The sequence below is a fragment of the Mastigoproctus giganteus genome, chromosome 9 (genome assembly GCF_048544385.1).
Source record: "Mastigoproctus giganteus isolate SK-2022 chromosome 9, ASM4854438v1, whole genome shotgun sequence".
Classification (NCBI taxonomy): Eukaryota; Metazoa; Arthropoda; class Arachnida; order Uropygi; family Thelyphonidae; genus Mastigoproctus; species Mastigoproctus giganteus.
This window is the reverse complement of record NC_143583.1, coordinates 11,522,661-11,547,062: the sequence shown is the minus strand read 5'-3', so window position 1 is coordinate 11,547,062 and position 24,402 is coordinate 11,522,661. Positions and strand designations below refer to the sequence as shown.

At 38.8% G+C, this 24,402-nt stretch overlaps 1 protein-coding gene across 1 annotated transcript in view; it reads left to right on the top strand.

The window, feature by feature from the left end:
• Positions 1-24,402, top strand: part of TBC1D23 (TBC1 domain family member 23) — a 249,771-nt gene that overhangs the window by 206,975 nt on the left and 18,394 nt on the right. The window contains exons 14-15 of the mRNA XM_090381875.1: positions 1,954-2,030; positions 18,431-18,563. Coding sequence (XP_090238001.1) covers positions 1,954-2,030; positions 18,431-18,563 — 210 coding nt within the window. The remainder of the gene's footprint in view (positions 1-1,953; positions 2,031-18,430; positions 18,564-24,402) is intronic.

Here is a 24,402-nt window from a genome sequence, read left to right as displayed (position 1 = left end):
TGTCATCTGCAAACTTGGACATTAAGCTTGATATACCATCATCAATATCATTTATAAATACAGAAAACAATAATGGACCCAACACTGAGCCCTGAGGGACTCCACTAATAACATTAGTCCACGATGAGCAGTGTCCATTGATTACCACTCTCTGTCTTCTCCCCCTCAACCACCCCTTTATCCATAGCAGCAATTTGCCTCCAATGTCACACTGCTCCAATTTGTGTAGCAGTCTTCCATGTGCAACAGTATCAAAAGCCTTTCTAAGATCCAAGTATATAATATCAAAGTTATTCCCTGCATCCAGTTCTTTTGTGACTGCATCATAGTATCCAATCAAGTTGGTCAGGCAAGACTTCCCCTTAACAAAACCATGCTGTGTCTGAGCTATAACTGAAGTCTTGTCTAAATGATCCTGCAGTGCTTCTTTAACCAGTGCCTCCATTAATTTTCCTGGAACAGAAGTTAAGCTCACAGGTCTATAATTACTTGTGTCAGCCTTTGATCCTCCTTTGTGAATTGGGGTCACATTTGCACATTTCCAGTCTATGGGTACCTACCCTGAGTCCAAGGAAGCTCTCATAATTATGGCTAAGGGTTTGCTTACTTCCTTTGCTGCCTCCTTTAATATAACTGGATAGATCCCATCCACCCCGGGTGCCTTTCTTGTGTTTATATTCAACAGTTTCTCCTCCACTTTACTCCCAGTTATTTCAAGATTCTGTAGCTTACTGCTAGAGTTGAATACACCTCTGGCATTCCCCTTGCTGAATAACTCCTCATGTGTGAATGTCGATGCAAAATATTCATTTAGTTTGTTAGCTACCTGAGCAGGATCATCAACAGTTGACCCATCAATATCAAGTGGACCAATCTGATTCATCCCCTTCCTTCTAGAGTTTACATAAGTAAAGAACTCTTTGCTGTTTTTCTTTGCATCCCTTGCCAAGGATTTCTCGTAATCTGCCTTCACCTGCCTAACCTCCTTTGTGGTTGCATATCAACTTGTCTGGTTGGTTGCATATCAATTTCTCTTCCACTTTCAGTTATCTCAAAATCTTTTGTATCCCGGTTATAACTTAGTATACTTAGTAGTTTTAGGGAGAGAATACTTCTGATATTCATGTCCCTAAAACTTTTAAATTCTAAGTTGGGTTTGATTGTTAAAAAGATATTTCCAGTATGTAGATATGTTATCGTGAACATGGCTCTCAATATAGGTCAGGACAAATGGAATTCTTAATACATAAGCTCAAATTGGATAAATGCCACAGTCTTAATTAAGGTAAATAACGAGTATAAATTACATGTATTATAGGCTTTCACCATAACTAAGTTTAAATAAATTATAAGATATAGACATTGAATGCCAAACACCCATGGAATTTTCAAGAATGTGGTTTTTAGAAAAGTGAAACTTCCTTCAACCAATCAGAAGTAGGCTCTTTTGTTCTCAGTTTTTGAGTATATAACTACTAGTTTCTTTTTGAATACAATTTTCAGTAATTAAAAATGCTGCACAACTTTAAAAAGAATGTTCCTGTCCTTGCCCCTGCAGGCTTAATTATATGATTTTAATAATTTTCTTTGCTTCTATTTTTTTTTCTTCCTCTCACCTTTTTATGCCCATTTTCTGATGTTTTAAGTTTGTTTCTTAACTGGATTGCAATCCAGAATAAGCAATACCATCTTTAATGTTTATTATTATTTTTTTTATTTTGTGCTTGGTGTTACTTTCATTTTTGCTATTTCCACATGATAATTTAACTATGCAGATTTTTAGTGAAGAGTTACTTAAATGTGCAGAAGCTTAGCTATCTACATATGATTATTAATTTCTGTGTAGTAACTGAAAGCTTTCTTAGTTTTAAGCTAATTACAATCCCAGTTATTTTGTAGATTGTTACCATAAAATATTTTTAGCATTAATGGCATTTTAATTTTATTCTGAAGGCATGTTAGCAATACTGACAAAGGAAAGAGATATCGAGGCATGGCACCTGTTTTCAGCATTGATGATGACCAAGAAGGTAAGTTGCTTCTTCATTCCTATTGCAGAAGCTAGTGAACATTTTGTGGCTTTAATCAGTATTGCTGATAATAATAATAATAAAAAAAAAAAAGTTAGCTAATGTATGTACACAGTATGTTATATATCAGGCACATTCAAAATTTCTCCCCTCTTAAATGAATTGATTTTTTTTTTAAAAATTTTCTTTGGTTAATACAAGTGAAAAGTAAATATAGTTATCTTCTTGTCAATTAGTTACTAACTTTATAGACCACTCGAATTAATAGCATAGCTTAATTTGTGGTACTCACCTTTTTATATAATCTGCAATTGACGTGTTGAGATAGGATAAAATGGTAGTTTAAAAATTGGAATTAATATGGATACGTTTAAATTTTGGAAACAGAGTTTAAAATATTCTCAAGGAAATAGAAGTGCATGTCCTCATCCTTGGTTGTCATGAATTAAAAGTTGAAATGATAAAGCTAGGAAAGTTTAAACTGAGAAGGCCAAGAGTCGTAACGGATTGGCTTTCGTTGTTAACGTCTTCAGTTGGCGATAATGGGAGGGAGTGAACCCGTGTATTTAAAAGACTATGTTCCCGTGATGCTTTTGATACGTGTGGTAATTTCAGGTGCATGAGATTCCAAGCCGGTGAGAAGTTATAGGGTAGTTTGGCATTTAATACATTAAATTTAGAATGATGACGAAACCATTCTATGATAAGGGCTTTGCACTGAAAAATTTTAAAACTAGATTTTAATTTAATGATGATAGGGATGGCTGAATCAACTATAAGGTAGGGGGGTTGTCGGCTTGTATATGTAATGTGAGTTCTGTATTTGATTGTCCTGTTCTAAAGCTATTGTAGTGGTAATATGCACGTGTGTTTGATGTTTTTGTGGAGCCATATTTAGAGGTTGTGCTACCAATGTAGCATGCATTACAGTTTTGTTGACATTTAATTAGATAAACGATATTGTTCATCTCGCTGATTTGATATTTATGTGTGTCTTTATATGAATTAAACATTGATAATAGTTTATTATATGTTGTTATTATTGTAAATAATCGACGGAACTGTCTAGCAAGATCACTGTAGTAAGGAATAACAACATGTGTGTTATTGCGTGTTATGTGTTTGGATGGTTTGTTGATATTATTTTGGACGGTGGTGATAATTTGTTAGGGATTAACTGAAGAGGATATTTTCTGGATATGAATTTTTCTGTAAGTTATTAGAGTTCGTTGGATAGGTCTTCTTGTGTAGAACTGTATTTGATGGCATTATAAATTTGATTATCTATATAATATCGGTGTATAGATACACCATAGACAACTCTTAAGAAACTACGAAGTAGTTGTTGTAGGCATCATTTGCTCTGTTTCTCATATTGTGCTCTGCCTTCATGATGAGTTGCCACACAATATGAGAGATGCCACAAGGTGTGTATGACAATATTTAAAATAACTAAATGCACAAGGCATAATACGTTAAGAGTTTATTATCTATATAATATTGGTGTATAGATACATCATGGACAACTTTTAAGAAACTACAAAGTAGTTGTTGTAGGCATCATTTGCTCCGTGTTCTCATATTGTGCTCTGCCTTCATGATGAGTTGCCACGATATTGCACTACCTCGAATAAGTAACGCTTCACTAATAGAGAAGGCTATTGTTACTTATTCTCAGTGAGTACCACCACCCAGACGGCACCATTTCAAGGCTATTGTGAATTTAATGTGAGAAAAAACCCATTGGACGAGATATATTAAATCAAACAAATGAATTATAAAATTGAAACCTATATCATGGAACTGTTTTGATGAGAGCCTAAGAGATCTACATTTTCATCAAGAAAACTGAATTTTGTAATAAACGAAAAAAAAACCAGGTTTTTTTTTTCCAAATAACTAAAACCAGTACTTAAGATGAACCTCATCTCCAACCAAACTGCGCAGAAGAGGTGACTCTCCCCACCTTTTCAAAACTTATCAGACCCTAAACGCCATTTTTCCAACTGTAAAAACCTTTGCATGGAAGCAGACACTGTTTGTTTCAAATCCCAAAGAGATCCCCTAAAGGTCCCAAACCTTTTCCGTTTTCGAAGCTTCCACACATGATATTTTGCCTCTGTAATTAAAAATATCGTGAACATTTTTTTTCTTGCCCAAGGGATGATCGAATTGCAAGTAAATTACCTCCTCTAGTGCGAACTGTCTTATCCTCAAAAATCTGCAAATTCTTTTCCAAACTTCCTGTGCAAATCGACAGTAATAAAATAAATGGTACACTGTTTCAATTTCGGTACAAAATTGGCATAATCTGTTGCCTGTCTGACTAAATCTATACGTAATATCGTTCACTGGTATATTTCCGTAACCAACCCTCCATGAAAAGTCAATACGTGATGGGTAGTTTCCGCCAATTTTTAGATTTTTAAAAAACAATTGCACATTATGGTTTCCAAAATTTGGCTTTTCTGGATTTTCTGAGTTAAACAGTGCTCAGTAGAGTCGTTTTAAACCACCCTTAAAAGGAGATCTATATCTTTCTCCCTTAACTGCATGCACATATCCCGAATTTTTTTGTAATATATAGGAATTGTCTCTGCTTTTGGCCCTAGATAATTGCCGCCTTTAATTAAGGCTGTATTTAAATCCCATAAAATATTTTATCAGTACTGCTACTAAATGGTTAGATTGCACCATATTAGCCACATCCAGCAGTCTCTTACAGCTACACCTCAAATTAATTTTTGGAATACTTATTCCCCCATCTTCCCACGGTAAAAATAAAAATTTCTGCACTATCTCTTGCCGTTTTCCTCCCCATAGAAACTGAAATGTTGGAACGTAAAATCGTCTCGTTGTCCTAGCTGTGATTCCTGTTATAAACACCGTGTATAAGATTATAGGAAGAATTATGGTTCTAACAATAATGGATTTGTTCTCAAAAGAAAATTGTCCCACTTCCCACTCTTTTAAACTTTCCCGTATTTTAGTGGTGAGCCCTCCTACGGGTAGCATGGGACTCTCTCTAAACGGAACTCCCAATATTTGGATCGATTTATCTGACTCCACTTCTCATTGTGGTAAAGGCCAATGTACCCATTCCCCTAGCAATTTGATCCTAGTCTTGTCTTCATTTATGTTTAACCCCGACTTCTTACCAAAAGAAGTAACGAGTGACATAAATTCTTCCACCGCATAACTCGTAGTGAGAGTGGCGGCAACATCATCTGCATACAGTATACATTTACACTGCTCTGACGGCTTTGGCAATGATATCCCCTGAATGGCCTAGTTCTGTCTATTCTTCCCAGTAGTGGTTCCAGTGCTAACGTAAATAACAAAAGACTAAGCGGACATCCTTGTTTTACTCCCCTATCAATTTTAATGTTTTTCGAAATTTCTCCATTTATCAAAAGTCGTGTGCTACGTGTATATAGATTTCTCAGGACTGTAAACAACTGAGATCCTATGTTCGTATCTTTAATTATAGAGAAAAGGTAGTCGTGGTCGATTCTATCGAAAGCCTTTTCTAGGTCGATTGCTACTAACGCTAAATTGTAACTCTTTCGTTTCCGGTATTCTAATATATCTTTTAATAGCCAAAGGTTATATTCTATCCGCCTCTCCGGTATACCGTAGCACTGTGTGCTTCTAACTACCTGGGTTACGTCGCGTTTTAACTTAGCTGTCAAAATCTTTGCAAATATTTTGTAGTCACAATTAGCCAGCGTTATAGGTCTCCAGTTAGCAATTTTCGTTAAATCCCGTCAATGCTTCGGAATGAAAGTAGTATAGGCATTTAAAAAGCCTTCGGGTACAACCCCTTCCTGAAAAAATTTGTTAAAGACGGCCAGAAGAATAGGCGCTAACAAGTTCCAAAATTTCTTATAAAATTCAACCCTCAAACCATCCGGTCCCGGCACGCGTCATAATTTACATGATTTTAGAGCCACAGTTAGATCCCCCATAATTATTTCCCTGTCCTGTAATGCTTTTTGCTCGGATGTGAATTGTCCATTCATCCAAATGGAGTTGTCTCTCTCTTTTTTCTGCAAAGCAAGCTCTTTTTCATAGTAATTTACAAAACTATTCATAATAGTTAGCGTTGTTGAATGTGTGTTGTCATCGTCTTTAATTTCCTGACCCGTTTTGGCTAAATTATTTAGCCTTAGTCTTCTTTGGTAAAACGCAGCTGAAGGACTATCAGCCTCCCTAAATTTCAGCTGTATTTTTCGCGCCTTTTCTTTCTCTTCTTCCAATATTATACCGTCAATAATCGCTTGTACTTCTGCTGTTGCCCTTTCATCCCCGCACCGTTGGTAAATTCTTTTTTCTTGTAAGAGATCTTTCAGTCTATTTCTGCGTTGTTCGTTTCTTTCCTTAATTTTGGAGTAATAAAATGATTTGGCACTTTCTTTAATTTTCGCCAACATTTCTCACTCATTTCCACCTTGCTCTACTATCTTTTTAATAACTGTTGTAAAGTCCCAGTCCTCTCTCTCCAGAACTGCTGGGTTGAGCTTCCAATAGCCTTTACCCAGACTAACATTCGAAATAAATCTCCCTTCCACATTACTGCCATGTGATCTGAAACTTGTCAACCTCCCGCAAATTTCACATGCCGTATCATTGTTATCTTATCCATCAACTGACTTGTTGCATAAAGGCGATCTATCCTAGTTCCTATATTATTGGCTATTCTCGTGGCCGCTCATTTCCCCGGATTTTTTAGTCCAATTTAGTACAAACCTCGATTAATTCACGACTACCCCCCCGTACCTTGATGCGGTGTACCCGCCAGAATTTTGTCCATAATGGGGTCAGGAACACAGTTCCAGTCCCCTGCCATTATAACCCACTGCACCCCCTCGTATAGTTGCCCAGCCCCTGAAACAGTTTTCCTTTATAAAGTGGAATTTGAACTATAGACACAGATTAGTCTAATTGTGCGCCCTCCATAACTCCAATCCACTGCCACAACCCGACCTTCTATATGCCTACCCGCCAGTCATACAGTCCCTAAATTGGAGGAATCACTACTATTCCCACCCCTGTGGATCGATTTGTCCCAAAACTCCAAAATCCTAACAATCGGTATCTGTTTCGAAACTGCTAGATGTCTGCTAAACTTGCGAAGTGGCTTTCTTGTAGAAACCAAATCTTCACCCCCCCATGTTCATCATAATTTGCCATATCATCCTTTGTTTGTTAACCGCTCTCAGACCCTGTACATTTAACGACATAAATGTTATTCTGGACATTATTAGCAGAACTTTACTAGAACTTCTGCTAAGATATTCCTATGTTCAGCATTTAACTTTAACTTGTTATTGGTAAGCAACATGGTGAGATCTCCAACATTCTTGATTTTAATATTGGAAATAACGAAATCGCCCCAATTGAACTGGATATTAACTACTTGACCCTCCTCGTTTTCATTCCAAAGAACATTCGGTTCTCCTCGAGTTTTAACAATTTCCGCCAAGCTTCGCCTATATTGGCATTAGCATTAGCATTAGTACAGGCATTTGATGCAAGAAAGCAAGCTTATGCAGCATCAGCCAAAAAAAAAAAAAAAAAAAAAAAAGTAACATAAATAAATAAAAATAACCACTTCCACTTCACCCCTCTGTTCGTTCGAAATACCTGTCCAGCTGAGCCTTAAACTTATTTAGGCTATCAACTTCCACGACAAGGGATGGAAGTCTGTTCCACCCACCAACCACCCGCTGGCTAAAGGCAAATTTCCACACATCTATCCTACATCTGTCTTTCCTCAATTTGAATTTATGCCCTCTCAGGTGATTATTCTGAGCAAGAGGAAGAATCCCATCAGCATTGAGCATGCTCAAACCATTCAAGGCTTTGTACACCTCTATCAGATCACCTCGCTGGTGCCTAGTTTCCAGACACTGTAATTCGCAAAACTTAAGCCTTTCTTCGTAAGAGCACCCCCTTTGTCCCATTCACCAATCTAGTTGCCCTTCTCTGTACTCGTTCCAGCAGCTCTACATCCTTCTTGAAATGAGGCCTCCAGGCCTGTATACAGTACTCTAGGTGTGGCCTGACCATTGCCTTATACAAGGGAATAATCACCTCCTTATCCCTGCTGGAAAAATTCCTATATATCATTGACAATACACCATGAGCTACTCTTGCAGCCCGTCTGCACTGCTCAGAGAACTTCATATCTGCCTGCACAACCACCCCCAGGTCCCTTTCATTCTCTACCACTGTCAGTGTAGTACCACAGAGTTAATACGTTGCTCTTGGGTTGCTGTTTCCCATATGTAGTACTTTACATTTGTCAATGTTAAACTTCATTTGCCACCTCGAAGCCCATCTGCTCAACCTTTCCAAATCCTGTTGCAGCAGCATAGTGTCAGTAGTGTCCTTGACAACCCTGCCAACCATCGTATCGTCAGCAAACTTGGACATTAAGCCTGATATACCATCATCAATATCATTTATAAATACAGAAAACAATAAAGGACCCAATACTGAACCCTAGGGCGCCTCCGTAGCCAGGTGGGAAGGAGCAGCAGTGCGTAGCACACGCTTCTTGATTAGACCGGGGTTCGAGCCCGTCACCACCAAATACGGAGGATGCGGAAAGATCAGGGAATGACCACCGCACCGGAGCAATATGGCCTTAGTTGCTAATGCTCCTAAAAACCAAACAACAACAACAACAACTGAACCCTAGGGACTCCACTAATAACATTAGTCCACGATGAGCAGTGTCCATTGATTACCACTCTCTGTCTTCTCCCCCTCAACCACCCCTTTATCCATAGCAGCAATTTGCCTCCAATGCCACACCGCTCCAATTTGTGCAGCAGTCTTCCATGTGCAACAGTATCAAAAGCCTTTCTAAGATCCAAGTATATAATATCAAAGTTATTCCCTGCATCCAGTTCTTTTGTGACTGCATCATAGTATCCAATCAAATTGGTCAGGCAAGACTTACCCTTAACAAAACCATGCTGTGTCCTAGCTATAACTGAAGTCTTGTCTAGATGATCCTGCAGTGCTTCTTTCACCAGTGCCTCCATTAATTTTCCGGGAACAGAAGTTAAACTCACAGGTCTATAATTACTTGTGTCAGCCTTTGATCCCCCTTTGTGAATTGGGGTCACATTTGCACATCTCCAGTCCATGGGTACCTCCCCTGATTCCAAGGAAGCTCTCATAATTATGGCTAAGGGTTTGCTTACCTCCTTTGCTGCCTCCTTTAATATAACTGGATAGATCCCATCCACCCCAGGTGCCTTTCTTGTGTTTATCTTCAACAATTTCTCCTCCACTTTGCTCTCAGTTATTACAAGATTCTCTAGCTTACTGCTAGAGTTGAATACACCTCTGGCATTCCCCTCGCTGAATAACTCCTCATGTGTGAATGTTGATGCAAAATATTCATTTAGTTTGTTAGCTACCTGAGCAGGGTCATCAATAGTTGACCCATCAATCTCAAGTGGACCAATCTGATTCATCCCCTTCCTTCTAAAGTTTACATAAGTAAAGAACTCTTTGCTGTTTTTCTTCGCATCCCTTGCCAAGAATCTCTCGTAATCTGCCTTCGCCTGCCTAACCTCCTTTGTAACTTGGTTACAGATCAACTTGTATCTATCATAGGCGTCTGTGTCACGTGTTAATTTGTATGTATCCCATGCATTTTTCTTCTCTGCCATATGCCTCATTAGTTCATCTGACAACCATTTAGGCCTAAACCTTGAACAATATTTCTTAGTTGGTATGTAAAGCCTAGTAGCTTCCACGATAAGTTCTTTGAATGCTTCCCATTTTGAATTTGCTGTTGGCAATATCATCAGTTGATCCCACTGTATAGAATTTAAATACTATCTCAGTCCGTTGTAGTCGCCTTTACGAAAGCAATACCCCTTCCCTTTACCCCTAATGGTAGTTACCTCTTTGAGTAACTCCCACTTCAGCACACTGTGATCACTGCCACCAAGTGGTTCATTTATCTGCAGATTCTGAATGCATGAAGAATCACTACTGATAATCAAATCAAGAGTATTACTCCCTCTAGTTGCCTCCCGAACATGCTGATGTAGAAAACAATCATCCAATAAATCCACAAAAGCCTTGCTACTGTGTGATGACCAGCCCCCAAATTCCAGTCAATATCTGGGAAATTAAAATCCCCCATTATAAGACTCTCTGATTTACTGGCCCACTCTATTTCTCCAAACAGTTTCTTATTATACTCATCAGAGTCATTAGGCCTATAGCACACTCCTACTCTCAATTTTGATCTCCCAATGCTTATGTCACACCAAACTGACTCGACACTGCACTGTCCAGCGATGTCGACTGGCTTCACTTCCTTGGATTTTATGTGTTTTTAACTAATAGCATAACCCCTCCTCCCTTCCTATCCTGTCTATCCTTTCTGTAGACATTGTACTCCCCAAATTCCAGTTCTGCATTCCTTATATCTGTGTGACACCACGTCTCTGAAATCCCCACAATATCTGCCTTTGATGTTTTGAGCAATACCTCAAATTCATCAAATTTATTTACTAAACTCCTAGCATTGGTGTACACACAAGTATACATGCACCTGTTCTTTTTGTTAGCTACCCTAACACAACCCATGTGTTTACTTGTACCCCAATGATTCCCAGCAGTCTCTGAAATATCCTGCATCTTATTTTCCAGGCTGTGGCTCATTCCAATAGAAGCAGTGCAAGAATCACTTTCACCTCTGCCAGTGGCTACTGTTAATCTATTAGTCCTTGTATACCCCCAATCTAGCAGTTTTCCGACCCACCTAACATTGCCTCGATAGCATCAGCAAACATTCTTGCACCCTTTCTATTTAAGTGTATCCCATCCCTGTAGAAGCAATCTCTCCTGTTAACAAGTACAGACCAGGCTGAAAAAAATTCTACCCCTTGAGCCCTGCACAATCTTTCCAGGGCCGAATTGATTGACAGGGCTCTCATCATATACTCCCTCCTATCGTGTCTGGGCAGAATTGCAGACACTTTCAATTTCAACCCTAATTCACGGCTTTTTTTCATCAGTGACCTGTACTTGTCAAGTAATTCCGCCAGTCTCCTACTCTTAATGTCATTAGTGCCAACATGTACAACTATATCACCTTTTGTGCCCTTAAAAGATGATATCCGCTCTACAACGTCAAATATTCCCTGTATTCTTTTGTGTTTCCTGCTACATTTAACCATCTATTCCTTCATATTCCCTCATTTGTATGCCATCTGAATCCGAATCAGACCCTGAACGTGTTTTGCAATCTTTCTTACCGCCTGACAAAATTGATACCTCTTCCCCCTCTATTTGTTTTGTTTCGGTCTCTTCTTGAATTTCCTCTGTTCCCCCTTTTGCTCTTTTAGTTTTACCGCTTATTTCTTCCTTCTCCTCCCGCTTATGTACATTTTGTACTGTATTTTCCACTTCCATATCCTCGGTTAGTTCTGCGTTCCGATTGTGTTACCGACATATCGAACGCTATTGTAAACGTTGGTGTGATTTCTTTAATCTGCATCTCACCCCTTTGCGCTACTGTAGTTTCCGCGCTCTCAGCGTTAGGCATATTTTTTGGCAGCTCGCTCTATTTCTGCTGTCCTCCCCTACCAGCAACTCTTTCGGCAAACGTGCGTTCCGGGCATTGAATGAATTTATGCGTGGAAGCTTCACATTTTTTACAATTATTAAGGCAGTTGGCCGTAATATGACCGGTGCCATTACAATTAAAACAACGTGATTTTTGGCATTCTGCTCCCAAATGGTCTTTACCTCCACACCTCAAGCAAACTTTCTGAAGTCCTGAGTAATTTATTAATAACCTATGACCCATCAAATCGATGATGTTTGGCACAGGCATTTTCATGTCAATATGAATTTGCACCGTACCTGTTTCTACACCTGGCCATTCCTCATATTCTTTCTTGTGAATCTTAACAACCTTACCAAACTTGTTAAAAAAAACTCTCGACAGAATAATTAGACATTTCTACCGGAAACCTGTCAATAGTAACCACTTTGCGTATGTTATCAATTTGCACAGGTTTGATCATTACGTTTCTAATAGAAAACCCTTTCAAAACCTTTTCTCTTGCCTCTATTGTTTTCAAGACCAACTGATATTTCTGCCTCGGTAATGGAGTTAATCCTTTTATCTTGTGAACCGAAACAACCTGAGTCACTCCCCACATTACCTCTCTAATTGGGCTAGATTTGGGGTATACAAGGACTAATAGATTAACAGTAACCACTGGCAGAGGTGAAAGTGATTCTTGCACTGCTTCTATTGGAATGAGCCGCAGCCTGGAAAATAAGATGCAGGATAGTTCAGAGACTGCTGGGAATCATTGGGGTACAAATAAACACATAGGTTGTGTCAGGGTAGCTAAGAAAAAGAACAGGTGCATGTATACTTGCATGTACACCAATGCTATGAGTTTAGTAAATAAATTTGATGAATTTGAGGTAAATCGAGAGTCTTATAATGGGGGATTTTAATTTCCCAGATATTGACTGGAATTTGGGGGCTGGTCACTCATACACTAGCAAGGCTTTTGTGGATTTATTGGATGATTGTTTTCTACATCAGCATGTTCGGGAGGCAACTAGAGAGAGTAATACTCTTGATTTGATTATCAGTAGTGATTCTTCATGCACTAAGAATCTGCAGGTAAATGAACCACTAGGTGGCAGTGATCACTGTGTGCTGAAGTGGGATTTACTCAAAGAGGTAACTACCATTAGGGGAAAGGGAAGGGTTATTGCTTTCGTAAAGGCGACTACAATGGACTGCGACAGTATTTAAATTCTATACAGTGGGACCAACTGATGATGTTACCAACAGCAAATTCAAAATGGGAAGCATTCAAAGAACTTATCTTGGCTTTACATACCAACTAAGAAATATTGTTCAAGGTTTAGGCCTAAGTGGATGTCAGATTAACTAATGAGACATATGGCAGAGAAGAAAAATGCATGGGATACATACAAATTAACGTGACACAGAAGCCTATGATAGATGCAAGTTGATCTGTAACCAAGTTACAAAGGATGTTAGGCAGGCAAAGGCAGATTACGAGAAATCTTTGGCAAGGGATGCAAAGAAAAACAGCAAAGAGTTCTTTACTTATGTAAACTCTAGAAGGAAGGGGATGAATCAGATTGGTTCACTTGATATCGATGGGTGAACTGTTGATGATCCTGCTCAGGTAGCTAACAAACTGAATGAATATTTTGCATCGACATTCACACATGAGGATTTATTCAGCGAGGGGAATGCCAGAGGTGTATTCAACTCTGGCAGTAAGCTAGAGAATCTTGTAATAACTGAGAGCAAAGTGGAGGAGAAATTGTTGAAGGTAAATACAAGAAAGGCACCTGGGGTGGATGGGATCTATCCAGTTATATTAAAGGAGGCAGCAAAGGAAGTAAGCAAACCCTTAGCCATAATTATGAGAACTTCCTTGGACACAGGAGAAGTACCCATGGACTGGAGATGTGCAAATGTGACCCAAATTCATAAAGCAGGATCAAAGGGCGACACAAATAATTATAGACCTGTTAGTTTAACCTCTGTTCCTGAAAAATTAATGGAGGCACTGGTTAAAGAAGCACTGCAGGATCATCTAGACAAGACTTCAGTCATAGCTCAGACACAGCATGGTTTTGTTAAGGGGAAGTCTTGCCTGACCAATTTGATTGGATACTATGATGCAGTCACAAAAGAACAGGATGCAGGGAATAACTTTGGATCTTAGAAACTGTTTGATACTGTTGCACATGGAAGACTGCTGCACAAATTGGAGCAGTGTGGCATTGGAGGCAAATTGCTGCTATGGATAAAGGGGTGGTTGAGGGGCAGAAGACAGAGTGGTAATCAATGGACACTGCTCATCGTGGACTAATGTTATTAGTGGAGTCCCTCAGGTTCAGTATTGGGTCCATTATTGTTTTCTCTATTTATAAATGATATCGATGATGGTATATCAAGCTTAATGTCCAAGTTTGCCGACGATACGAAAGTTGGCAGGGTTGTCGAGGACACTACTGACACTATGCTACTGCAACAGGATCTGGAAAGGTTGAGCAGATGGGCTGAGAGGTGGCAAATGAAGTTTAACATTGACAAATGTAAAGAACTACACTGACATTGGTAGAGAATGAAAGGGACCTGGGGGTGGTTGTGCAGGCAGATATGAAGTTTTCTGAGCAGTGTAGACAGGTGCAAGAGTAGCTCATGGTGTATTGTCGATGATATATAGGAATTTTTCTAGCAGGGATAAGGAGGTGATTATTCCCTTGTATAAGGCAATGGTCAGGCCACACCTAGATTACTGTATACAGGTCTGGAGGCCTCATTTCAAGAAGGATGTAGAGATGCTGGAACGAGTACAGAGAAGGGCAACAAGATTATTGAATGGAACAAAGGGGTGCTCTTACGAAGAAAGGCTTAAGTTTTGCAAATTACAGTGTCTGGAGACTAGGCACCAGCAAGGTGATCTGATAGAGGTGTATAAAGCCTTGAATGGTTTGAGCATGCTCAATGCTGATGGGATTCTTCCTCTTGCTCAGAATAATCACCTGAGAGGGCATAAATTCATATTGAGAAAAGACAGATGTAGGATAGACGTGAGGAAATTTGCATTTAGCCAGCGGGTGGTTGGTTGGTGGAATAGACCTCCATCCCTTGTCGTGGAAGTTGATAGCCTAAATAAGTTTAAGGCTCAGCTGGACAGGTATTTCGAATGAACAGAGGGGTGAAGTGGAAGTGGTTATTTTTTATTTATTTATTTTTATTTATTTATTTTTTTTGGCTGATGCTGCATAAGCTTGCTTTCTTGCATCAAATGCCTCTACTAATGCTAATTCCAATGCTAATTGGACAAACCTCTGTAGTCTGAAATTCCACTGTTCTTTCTCTAAAAAAGAACTGTGCCATAATTAATCTCGGGTCCTTAAGGAAAATGAATAGTTAAAAAATGCTCTGTCCAGCCTGACACCAGCAAAACAAAAAAAAAAAATACCCAACTTGGCTGAAATAAATTTCAAAGAAAATGTAAAACAAAAGAAAATCAATCACTTACTACCCTCCTAGAGGAGGTTCCCTACAACGGGGTAACCTCAGCTGAAAGGACCGCCACTAACCTCTTGATACGATTGGACACTTTCCTCAACCTTCAGAACGAGTAGAACACCAATGAACGAAACAATTCACAAACTAGCCTCTAGACATGTTTCAAGGCCATTGATGATCATGCTCAGGTAGCTGATAAACTGAATGAGTATTTGCATCTTCATTCACACAATGAGGTGGGTGCCAGAACTTTATCAAACTCTAACAGGGTGCTAAGTTATTTCGTAATAATTTAGAGCAAAGTGGAGGAGAAATTGTTGAAGTTAAACATAAGGAAGGCACCTGGAGTGGACAGGGTCTATCCAGTTTTATAAAAGGAAGCAGCAAAGGAATTAAGCAAACCCTTAGCCATAATTATTAGAGCTTCCTTGGATTCAGGGGAGGTCCCCATGGTCTGGAGGTATGCAAATGTATCACAAATTCACAAAGGAGGGGTGTTCAAATGGTGACACAAGTAACTATAGCCTTGTTAGTTTAACTTGTGTTCTGGGCAAAATAATGGAATCAATGGTTAAAGAAGCATTGCAGGATCATCTAGACAAGACTGCAGTAATAGTTAAGACACAGCATGGGTTTGTTAAAGGGAGTTAATGGGTTTGTCTTGTCTGATCAATTTTATTGGATACTATGATATGGTCACAGAGGAACTGAATGCCAAAAATAATTTTGATATCATAGCATGGATTTCAGGAAAGCCTTTTGAAGACTGCTGTACTAATTGGAGAGGTATGGCATTAAGGGTAAGTTGCTACAATGGATAAAGGTATAGTTGAGTGGACAAATGTTATTAGTGAAGTTCCCCATGGTTTGATGTTGGGCCCATTGGTGTTTTGTATATTTATCAATGATAATGATGAAGGTATATCAGGTTTAATGTCCTAGTTTGCAGATAATACAAAGGTTGACATGGTTGTTAATGACAGTAAAGACAGTATGCTACTCCAACTGGATCTAGATAAGTTGGGCGACTGGGCTGAGAAGTGGCAACTGAAATTTAACATTGACAAATGCAAAATACTGCACATGGGTAGCAATAACCGAAGAGAAACGTACCAACTGTGTTGTACTACACTCAGGGAAGTGGAAAGTGAAAAAGACCTGGGAGTAATTGTGCAGTGAAATATGAACTTCATTGAGAAGTGCAGATGGGCTGCCAGGGCAGGTGATAGATCTTTTCAATGATATATAGGAATTTTGCTAGCAGGGACAGGCATGTGATTATCCCGTTATACAAGCTAATGGTCAGGCCACATCTAGAGTACTGTGTGCAGGTCTGCAAGCCTCATTTTAGGAGGAATATAGAGTTGCTAGAACAAGTACAAAGAAGGGCAACAAGATTGGTGAGGGGAACAAAGGGATGCTCTTACCAAGAAAGGCTTAATTTCTGCAAAATGCAGCACCTGGAGAGTAGGCACATGCGAGGTGATTTGATTAAGTGAATGGGTTGAGCAAGCTGAATGCTGATGGGATTCTTCCTCTTGCACAGATTAAGGACCTGAGGGGGGGGCACAGATTCAAATTGAGGAAAGACAGTTGTAGTATAGATGTACGGAAATTTGCCTTTAGCCAGTGGGTAGTTGATTGGTGGAACAGACTTCCTTGTTTTGTTTGTTGTGGAAGTTGATAGCCTATATAAATTTAAGGTTGAGCTGGACAGGCATTCGGAACAAATGGAGGGGTGAAAATGGGAGTTTTTTTTTTTTTGCTGATGCTCTACTAATGCTAATACTAACAGTATTACCTACTGATTATTAGCAGTAAGTCTTGTTCTTCTCTAGATTTTTGAAGACTTATATAGGACTTCTACTTTTCTTATTCTTCTTTATAGATTACTTGAGTCATTGGTGTGATCTGTGGTAGCCTGCTGCTTAAACTGAACAGTGTTTTTTTTTTTTTTTTTTTATGAGAACCCCAAACACGAGAGGTATAAGAACCTATAGTACTTAGTACCGTGCTTGGGTTAGAACTGAACAGTGTGATGGGTAAAGTTCAAATGAGAGTTGCAGGTAGCAACTCCCATTTGAACAACTTTGCTGCAGGTGGCAAAGAAGAGGTGTGTGTGAAATGGATACCAGTGGTAAATCGTCCCCCTTTCCCCCTTTTCTGTTAGTGTTCTTGCTAACGATTTTATTTATGATGAATGCTTCTTCCTGTACTCTGCTTCTCTTTTTTTTTCTTTCTTTTTTTTTTTTGTTTTGTCACTATTCCTAATAATGAGGATTTAGTGTTGGAACTAGTTGGTTTTCCTTTCTTATATATTTTATACTATAAAAATGCAAGTAATGGCCACTCAATATAGTTGGATATAATTTCAGAATTAAAATTTGCAAATTAAAATTAACTTCTAGTCATTGGTTTTTTGTTTTAAATGGTTACAAATTCTTGACATTTTAACATTTCAATAAATACATAAATAATAACACTTGGCATAAGTATTTCACAGTAGGTTCTTTGAAATGATTAACCGCTATCATCCCTCTTTCAACAAAAAAAAAAAAGTTTTAATTCACTTCATATCTACATACGTATTACCTCAAAGCATTTATTCAATCAGGGATGATAATAATTCCATGAAATATTTTTTTAACATGTGTTATTGCTTTTTATACCAAATGTTTTAGAAAAAAAAAATCGTGATTTCAAGATTTGTTTTATACAACAAAATGATTAGTATTCCAAGCAATTGGCACTAATATGGAATAATAGATTTTTGAAAGGAATTAATTAATTAATTTATTTTTATTATCGTTATTGTTATTTTTTTATAAGTGATGGCTAAGACTCTCATAGAGCACTTAGCATGTAGGGTACCATAGCTTCCCTAAGTCGCTTAAGGCTACTGTAGCCTAGTGGTTAGGCATGGGGGTTAAATGCACATAGAAATATGTGCATTTAAGTGACTGTTGTTTAAACCCACATGACTGATAAAGTAACATTCTTTTAATTTCTGCCTTGTATTCCCTATCTTGTGAACTCCTCATATACTCATTGCATGACCTTATATGGTCATTGCATAGTATAAACATAATGTTTATTTTTAATACAAGAACTGATCTTTCCAAACCATTATCAGTTTGTAAGATTGCACTGCTTTTGTGTTAGACTAACTCAGACTTGTTATCTAACCACCTTTCTCTTCTGCTTTTTTGGTCAAAGAGATTATTCATTTTTATCGTTATTTTTATTTCACTTTGTTATTTATTTAATCATTATGAAAAATTAGACCAATCTCAATAATTTGTTTTATTTCTAGATGGTGGTCATTTTGGAGATTTAGAAGACAATGCATTTGAAGAAGTCAGTATTCAGACTTGGACCAGAAAGCCTGGAGTTATAGGATCATTTAAATGTGATGAGATCAAAGAAACTGGAGCTATGTTTCCAAGGTAAGCTATTACTGTATAAGTAAGCACCTTAGAAGTAGTCTGTTTAAAAGAATATTTGGCGCCTCCGTAGCCAGGTGGGAAGGAGCAGTAGTGCGTAGCACACGCTTCTTGATTAGACCGGGGTTTGAGCCCGTCACCACCAAATACGGAGGATGTGGAAAGGTCAAGGAATGATCACCGCATATTCCCGGAGCAATATGGCCTTAGTTGCTAATGCTCCTAAAAACCAAATAACAACAACAACAAAAGAATATTTTCCACTCTGCTTAAACTTAATTTCTCACTGTCTCTGCTAAAATTTATGAATTACTAAAATTGACTTTGGACATTAAATTAAAATATCCATAATGGAGTTCAACATTTTATAAATTTATTGTAACCCCATAGTTACATTCTGGCTTGCACCTTTCTAGACATGATATGCAATCAATAAATTGTATTTTTTTTTTTTTTTTCCTTATTGTTCCTATTCATTAAAAGTAATTTATTATTTTTAAAGGCACAAAAGGTGATATTGTTGTACACATTGGCACTAATGACATTAAGAGTAGGGAACAGAAAAATTGCTTAACAAGTACAAGTCAATGTTGAAGAAAAGCCACGAGTTAGGGTTGAATTTGAAAGTGTCTACAATTCGGCCCAGACACGATAGAAGGAAGTATATAATGAGAGCATTGTCAATGAATTCAGACCTGGAGAGGTTGTGCAAGGCTCCTGGGGATAATTTTTCCCAGCGTGGTCTGGTCTGATCTGTGTTTGTTAATAGGAGAAACTGCTTCTACAGGGATGGGATACACTTAAATAGAAAGGGTGCAAGAAGATTTGCTGATGCCATCGAGGCAGTGTAGGTGCATCAGAAAACTGCTAACTTGGGAGGGGGATACACAGGCTAATAGATTAACAGTAGCCACTGGCAGAAGTGAAAGTGATTCTTGCATTGCTTCTATTGGAATGAGAAGAACCCTGGAAAACAAGGTGCTGGGGATTTCAGGGGACTGCTGTGAGTCATTGCAGAACAAGTAAATACATGAGCTGTGTTATGGTAGCTAAGAATAAGAACAGGTGCATGTATCCTTGTGTGTGCTCCAGTGCTAAGAGTTTAGTAAATAAATTAGATTAATTTGAGGTGCTGGTCAAAGCATCAAATGCAGATATTGTTGGAATGTCAGATGTGGTGTCATACAGATATAAGGAATGCAGAATTGGATTTTGGGGAGTAAAATGTGTACAGTGTGGATAGAAAGGACAGGAAGGGAGAAGGGTTGTGCTTTTATTTAAGAAGCACACAAAATCTGAGGAAGTGCATCCAGGAAGTAAATGGGTGGACAGCAATGTTGAGTCAGTTTGGTGTGACATAAGCACTGCGGCGCCTCCGTAGCCAGGTGGGCAAGAGCAGTTCATAGCACATGCTTCTTGATTAGACTGGGGTTCGAGCCCATGACCACCAAATACAGAAGATGCGGAAAGGTCACGGAATGACCACCGCATATCCCCAGAGCAATATGGCCTTAGTTGCTGATGCTCCTAAAAACCAAATAACAACAGCAGCATAAGCACTGGGAAAGCAAAATTGAGAGTAGATGCATGCTATAGGTCTATTGGCTGATGAGTATAACGGACAACAGTACAGAGAAATGGTGGGCTAGTAAATCAGATTGTTTTATAATGGGGAATTTTAACTTCCCAGATATTGGCTGGAACTTGTGGGTTGGTCATTCGCACACTAGCAAAGCTTTTGTGGATTTATTGGATGATTGTTTTCTTCAGCATCATTTTTGAGAGGCAACCAGAGGGAGTTACACTCTGGGTCTGATTATCAGTAGTGATTCTTCATGCATTAAGAATCTTCAGATGAAGGAACCACTAGGTGGCAGTGATCAGTGTTCTGATGTGGAATTTACTAAGACATAAGTACCATCGTTAGTAAAGGAAGGGTTTTTGCTTTCTAAAAGGTAACCACTGTTGTCTGAGAAGTTTTTAAATTCTATACAGTGGGACCAACTGATGATGTTACCAACAGCAAATTCTAAATAGTAAGCATTCAAAGAATTAATCTTGAAAACTACTAGGCTTATCATACCAGCCAATAAATATTGTTGAAGGTTTAGGCCTAAATGAGGTCAGGCGAATTAATGAGACTCATGGCAAAGAAGAAAAATTCGTGGGATGCATACAAATTATCAGGTGACACAGATGCCTACGGGAGTTATCAACTGTCCTGTAATCAAATCACAAATGATGTTAGACAGGAGAAGACAGTTTCAAGACATCCTTGCCAAAAGATACAAAGAAAAACAGCAAAGAGTTCTTTACTTATATAAACTCTAGAAGGAAAGAGACAAATCAGATTGGTCCTCTTGACTTCAATGGTGCGACTGATGGTGATCCTGCTCAGGTAGCTGACAAACTGAATGAGGAATTTGTATCTACTTTCACACACAAGTTGTTCAGGGTGGGGAATGCCAGAAGAATAATCAAACTCTGACAGGGAGCTAACTGATTTTGTAATGACTGAGAGGAAAGAGGTGGAGAAATTGGTGAAGTTAAACATAAAAGAGGCTGCAAATTAAGTGAACAAGCCCTTAACTGTAATTACAAGAGCTTCCTTGGAGTCCAGGGAGGTCCATGGACTGGAGATGTGCAGATCTGATCCTAATTTACAAAAGAGGATCAAAGGGTGCACAAGTAATTACAGACTTGTTAATTTAACATCTATTCCTGGGAAATTAATGGAGGCACTAGTTAAGGAAGCACTCCAGGATCATCTAGACAAGACTACATTTATAGTTCAAACCCAGTATGGGTTTGTTAAGGGGCAGTCTTGTCTGACCCCATTTCATTGGATACTATGATGTGGTCACAAAGGAATTGGTTGAAAAAATAATTTTGATATCACATAATTGGATTTTAGGAAAGCTTTTGATACTGTTGCACATGGAAGACTGCTGTACAGATTGGAGCAGTATGGCATTAAAGGCAAGTTGCTACAATGGATAAAAGGATAGTTGAGTGGGAGATGATGATAGTGGTAATCAGTGGACGCTGCTCTTCGTGGACTAGTGTTATTAGTGGAATTCCCTAGGATTTGGTCCATTATTGTTTTCTGTAATTATTTATGAAGGTATAGCAGGCTGAATGTCCAAGTTTTCAGATGATACGAAGGTTGGCAGGGTTGTTAATGACAGTATGCTACTGCACAAGATCTCAAAGTTGGGTAGATGGGCTGAAACATGGTATCTGAAGTTTAACATTAACAAATGTTAATGCATATGGGTAGCAGCAACCCCAGAGTAATATATCAACTGTGTGGTGCTACACTCAGGTTGGTAGAGAATGAAAATGACCTGGGGGTAATTGTGCAGTCAGATATGATGTTTTCTGAGTAGTGCTGACAGTTTGCAAGAGTAGCTGATAGTGTCTTGTGAATGATATACACGAATTTTTCTAGCATATGGAGGTCATTACCCCCTGGTATAAGGCAATGGTCAGGCTCCGCCTTGAGCACTGTATACAGGTGTATATCAATTAATCTTATTCAATTTCATTGTTAACTAAATTGTACATAAATGGAATCATGACCCAGACTACAGCAGCAAAGCAATGAGCAGAAAGTTGTGGGAGTGCTGTGGCTTATGGAAGAACTGAAAGGGGCGATTCTCCAATGCATAACAGTCTAAAAAAAATGTAAAATGTTTGTCGGCCTTTCAGCAATATGACATGATCTAGCCAAGGAGGATGTCCTTGTGTGTGTGCTAGTTGCAGAGAGTGTGAAGAAATTGGGTGCCAACTTGGCTTTCTAATTGGTGTCTATGAGAGTTTGAGGTGTAGGGTAGATGCCCTCGAAGAAATTAATATGACGGGCCCATCAAGCTTTCAGCTGCCCAACTCAAAACCAGAGCTCACTCGTGTATACTAGGCTAGGCAACACAGCGGCAATCTCCAAGGCAGAATGCGCTGGTCCACAGGAGCTAGTTATTGTCAGGGAGACAGCGAATATATTATGCAAAAAGAATAGGTGGAATAGGACTGGGTATGTCTGCCAGAGGCAAAAGTTAACAAAAGTTGACATTGTAGAGCAGATATGATCTTTTAATGGTGCAAAAAGTGATATTTGTGTATGAGTTGGCACTAATGACCATAAGAGTAAGAAATCTGCGGTTTTACTTGAGTACAGGTCAATATTGATAAAAAGTCACAAGTTCGGGTTAAATTTGAAAGGATCTGCAATTCTACCAAACATGATAGGAGGGAGTATATGATGAGAGCCTTGTCAATTTATTCTGCCCTGGAGAGATTGTGCAAGGCTCATGGGGATAATTTTTTTCAGCATTACCTGTGCTTGTTAACAGGAGAGACTGCTTCTGCACAGATGGGATACACTTAAATAGAAAGGGTGCAAAAATATTTGCTGATGCTATTGAGACAGTAGTAGTAGTAGTAGTAGTAGTGGCATGTGATGCAAGAAAGCAAGTGTATGCAGCATCAGCCACAAAAAAAAAAAAAAATCACACCATTGCCTCCAAATGCCTGTCCAGTTCCTCCTTAAATTTATTCAACCTATCAACTTCCACAACGACAGATGGAAGTTTGTTCCAGCAATTAACCACCCGCTGGCTAAAGGCAAATTTCCGCACATCTATTCTACATCTGTCTTTGTTAGGTGGGTCGAAAAACTGCTAATTTGGGGGGGATACCCTGACTGCTGCTGCTCATTCTATTGCAATCAGCAGCAGCCTGGAAAACAAGGTGCGGGGGATTTCAGAGACTGCTGGGAGTCATTATGGAACAAGTAAATATATTACCTTGGGGAACCCAAAGAAGAGTAGGGTTCCTCAAGTATTAGGACTACTGTTGTTTTTGATTTTTGATTTTCATAAATGTCATCTATGAAGGGGTAGAGGGTGTGATGTCTAAATTTGCAAATGATGTAAAGATTGGCAGGATAGTTAATGATTGCTGCCAAACAGTGCTTCTTCAGAATGACACAGACAGACTTCATGGATGGTCAGAAAAATGGCAGCTATGCTTTAATCCAGCGAAGTGGAAGTTATTACACCTGGGGAACAGTAACCCCAAAATAACTTGTACACTTGGCAGAGTTGAAATAAAGCTGGTAGTGGAGGAAAGGGACTTGAGTTTTACGATACGTTCAGATATGAAGTTCTCTGAGCATTGTATAGATTGGTTGCAAGGAGGGGGCCCCCCATGGTGTCCTATCGATGATTTATTCAACAATTGCTAGTAGCGATAAGGACATCATAATCCCATTATATAAGGCCATTGTTAGACCACACTTCAAATACTGTGTTCAAGTATGGAGACCACACCTAAAGAAAGACATTGTGCTTCTTGAAAGGGTCCAAAGATGGGTAACTCGCCTGGTGAGATCGGAAAAAGGGTGGCCATATGATGAAAGACTTCAAATATGTGGGTTGCAGAGTTTGGAAACAGGCACCTTAAAGGATACTTGTTTGAGATGTTTAAGGCTATGAGAGGCATAAGCAAAATGATTGAGGATGAAATTTTACAGTTATACATGATTCTAGAACAAGGAGCCATAATTTCAAGTTACAGGTGGGATGAGTTTAGACTGAATTGCAGGATGTTCTGTTTTAGGCTACGAGCTAAAAATGACTGGAATAAAGTACATACATGGGTGGTAGAGGTGACAGTTTGGGGAAATTTAAAGGTCAGCTGGATAATTACCTATGGGAGAAGGGAAATACATAGGTTGTCCATTTCCCTTTCTCTTATTAATAATTTTTTTTTTTCATATTATTTTATTTTTTTATCTTATTATTTATTTATATATATTTTTTTATTGGCTGGTTCAGCATAA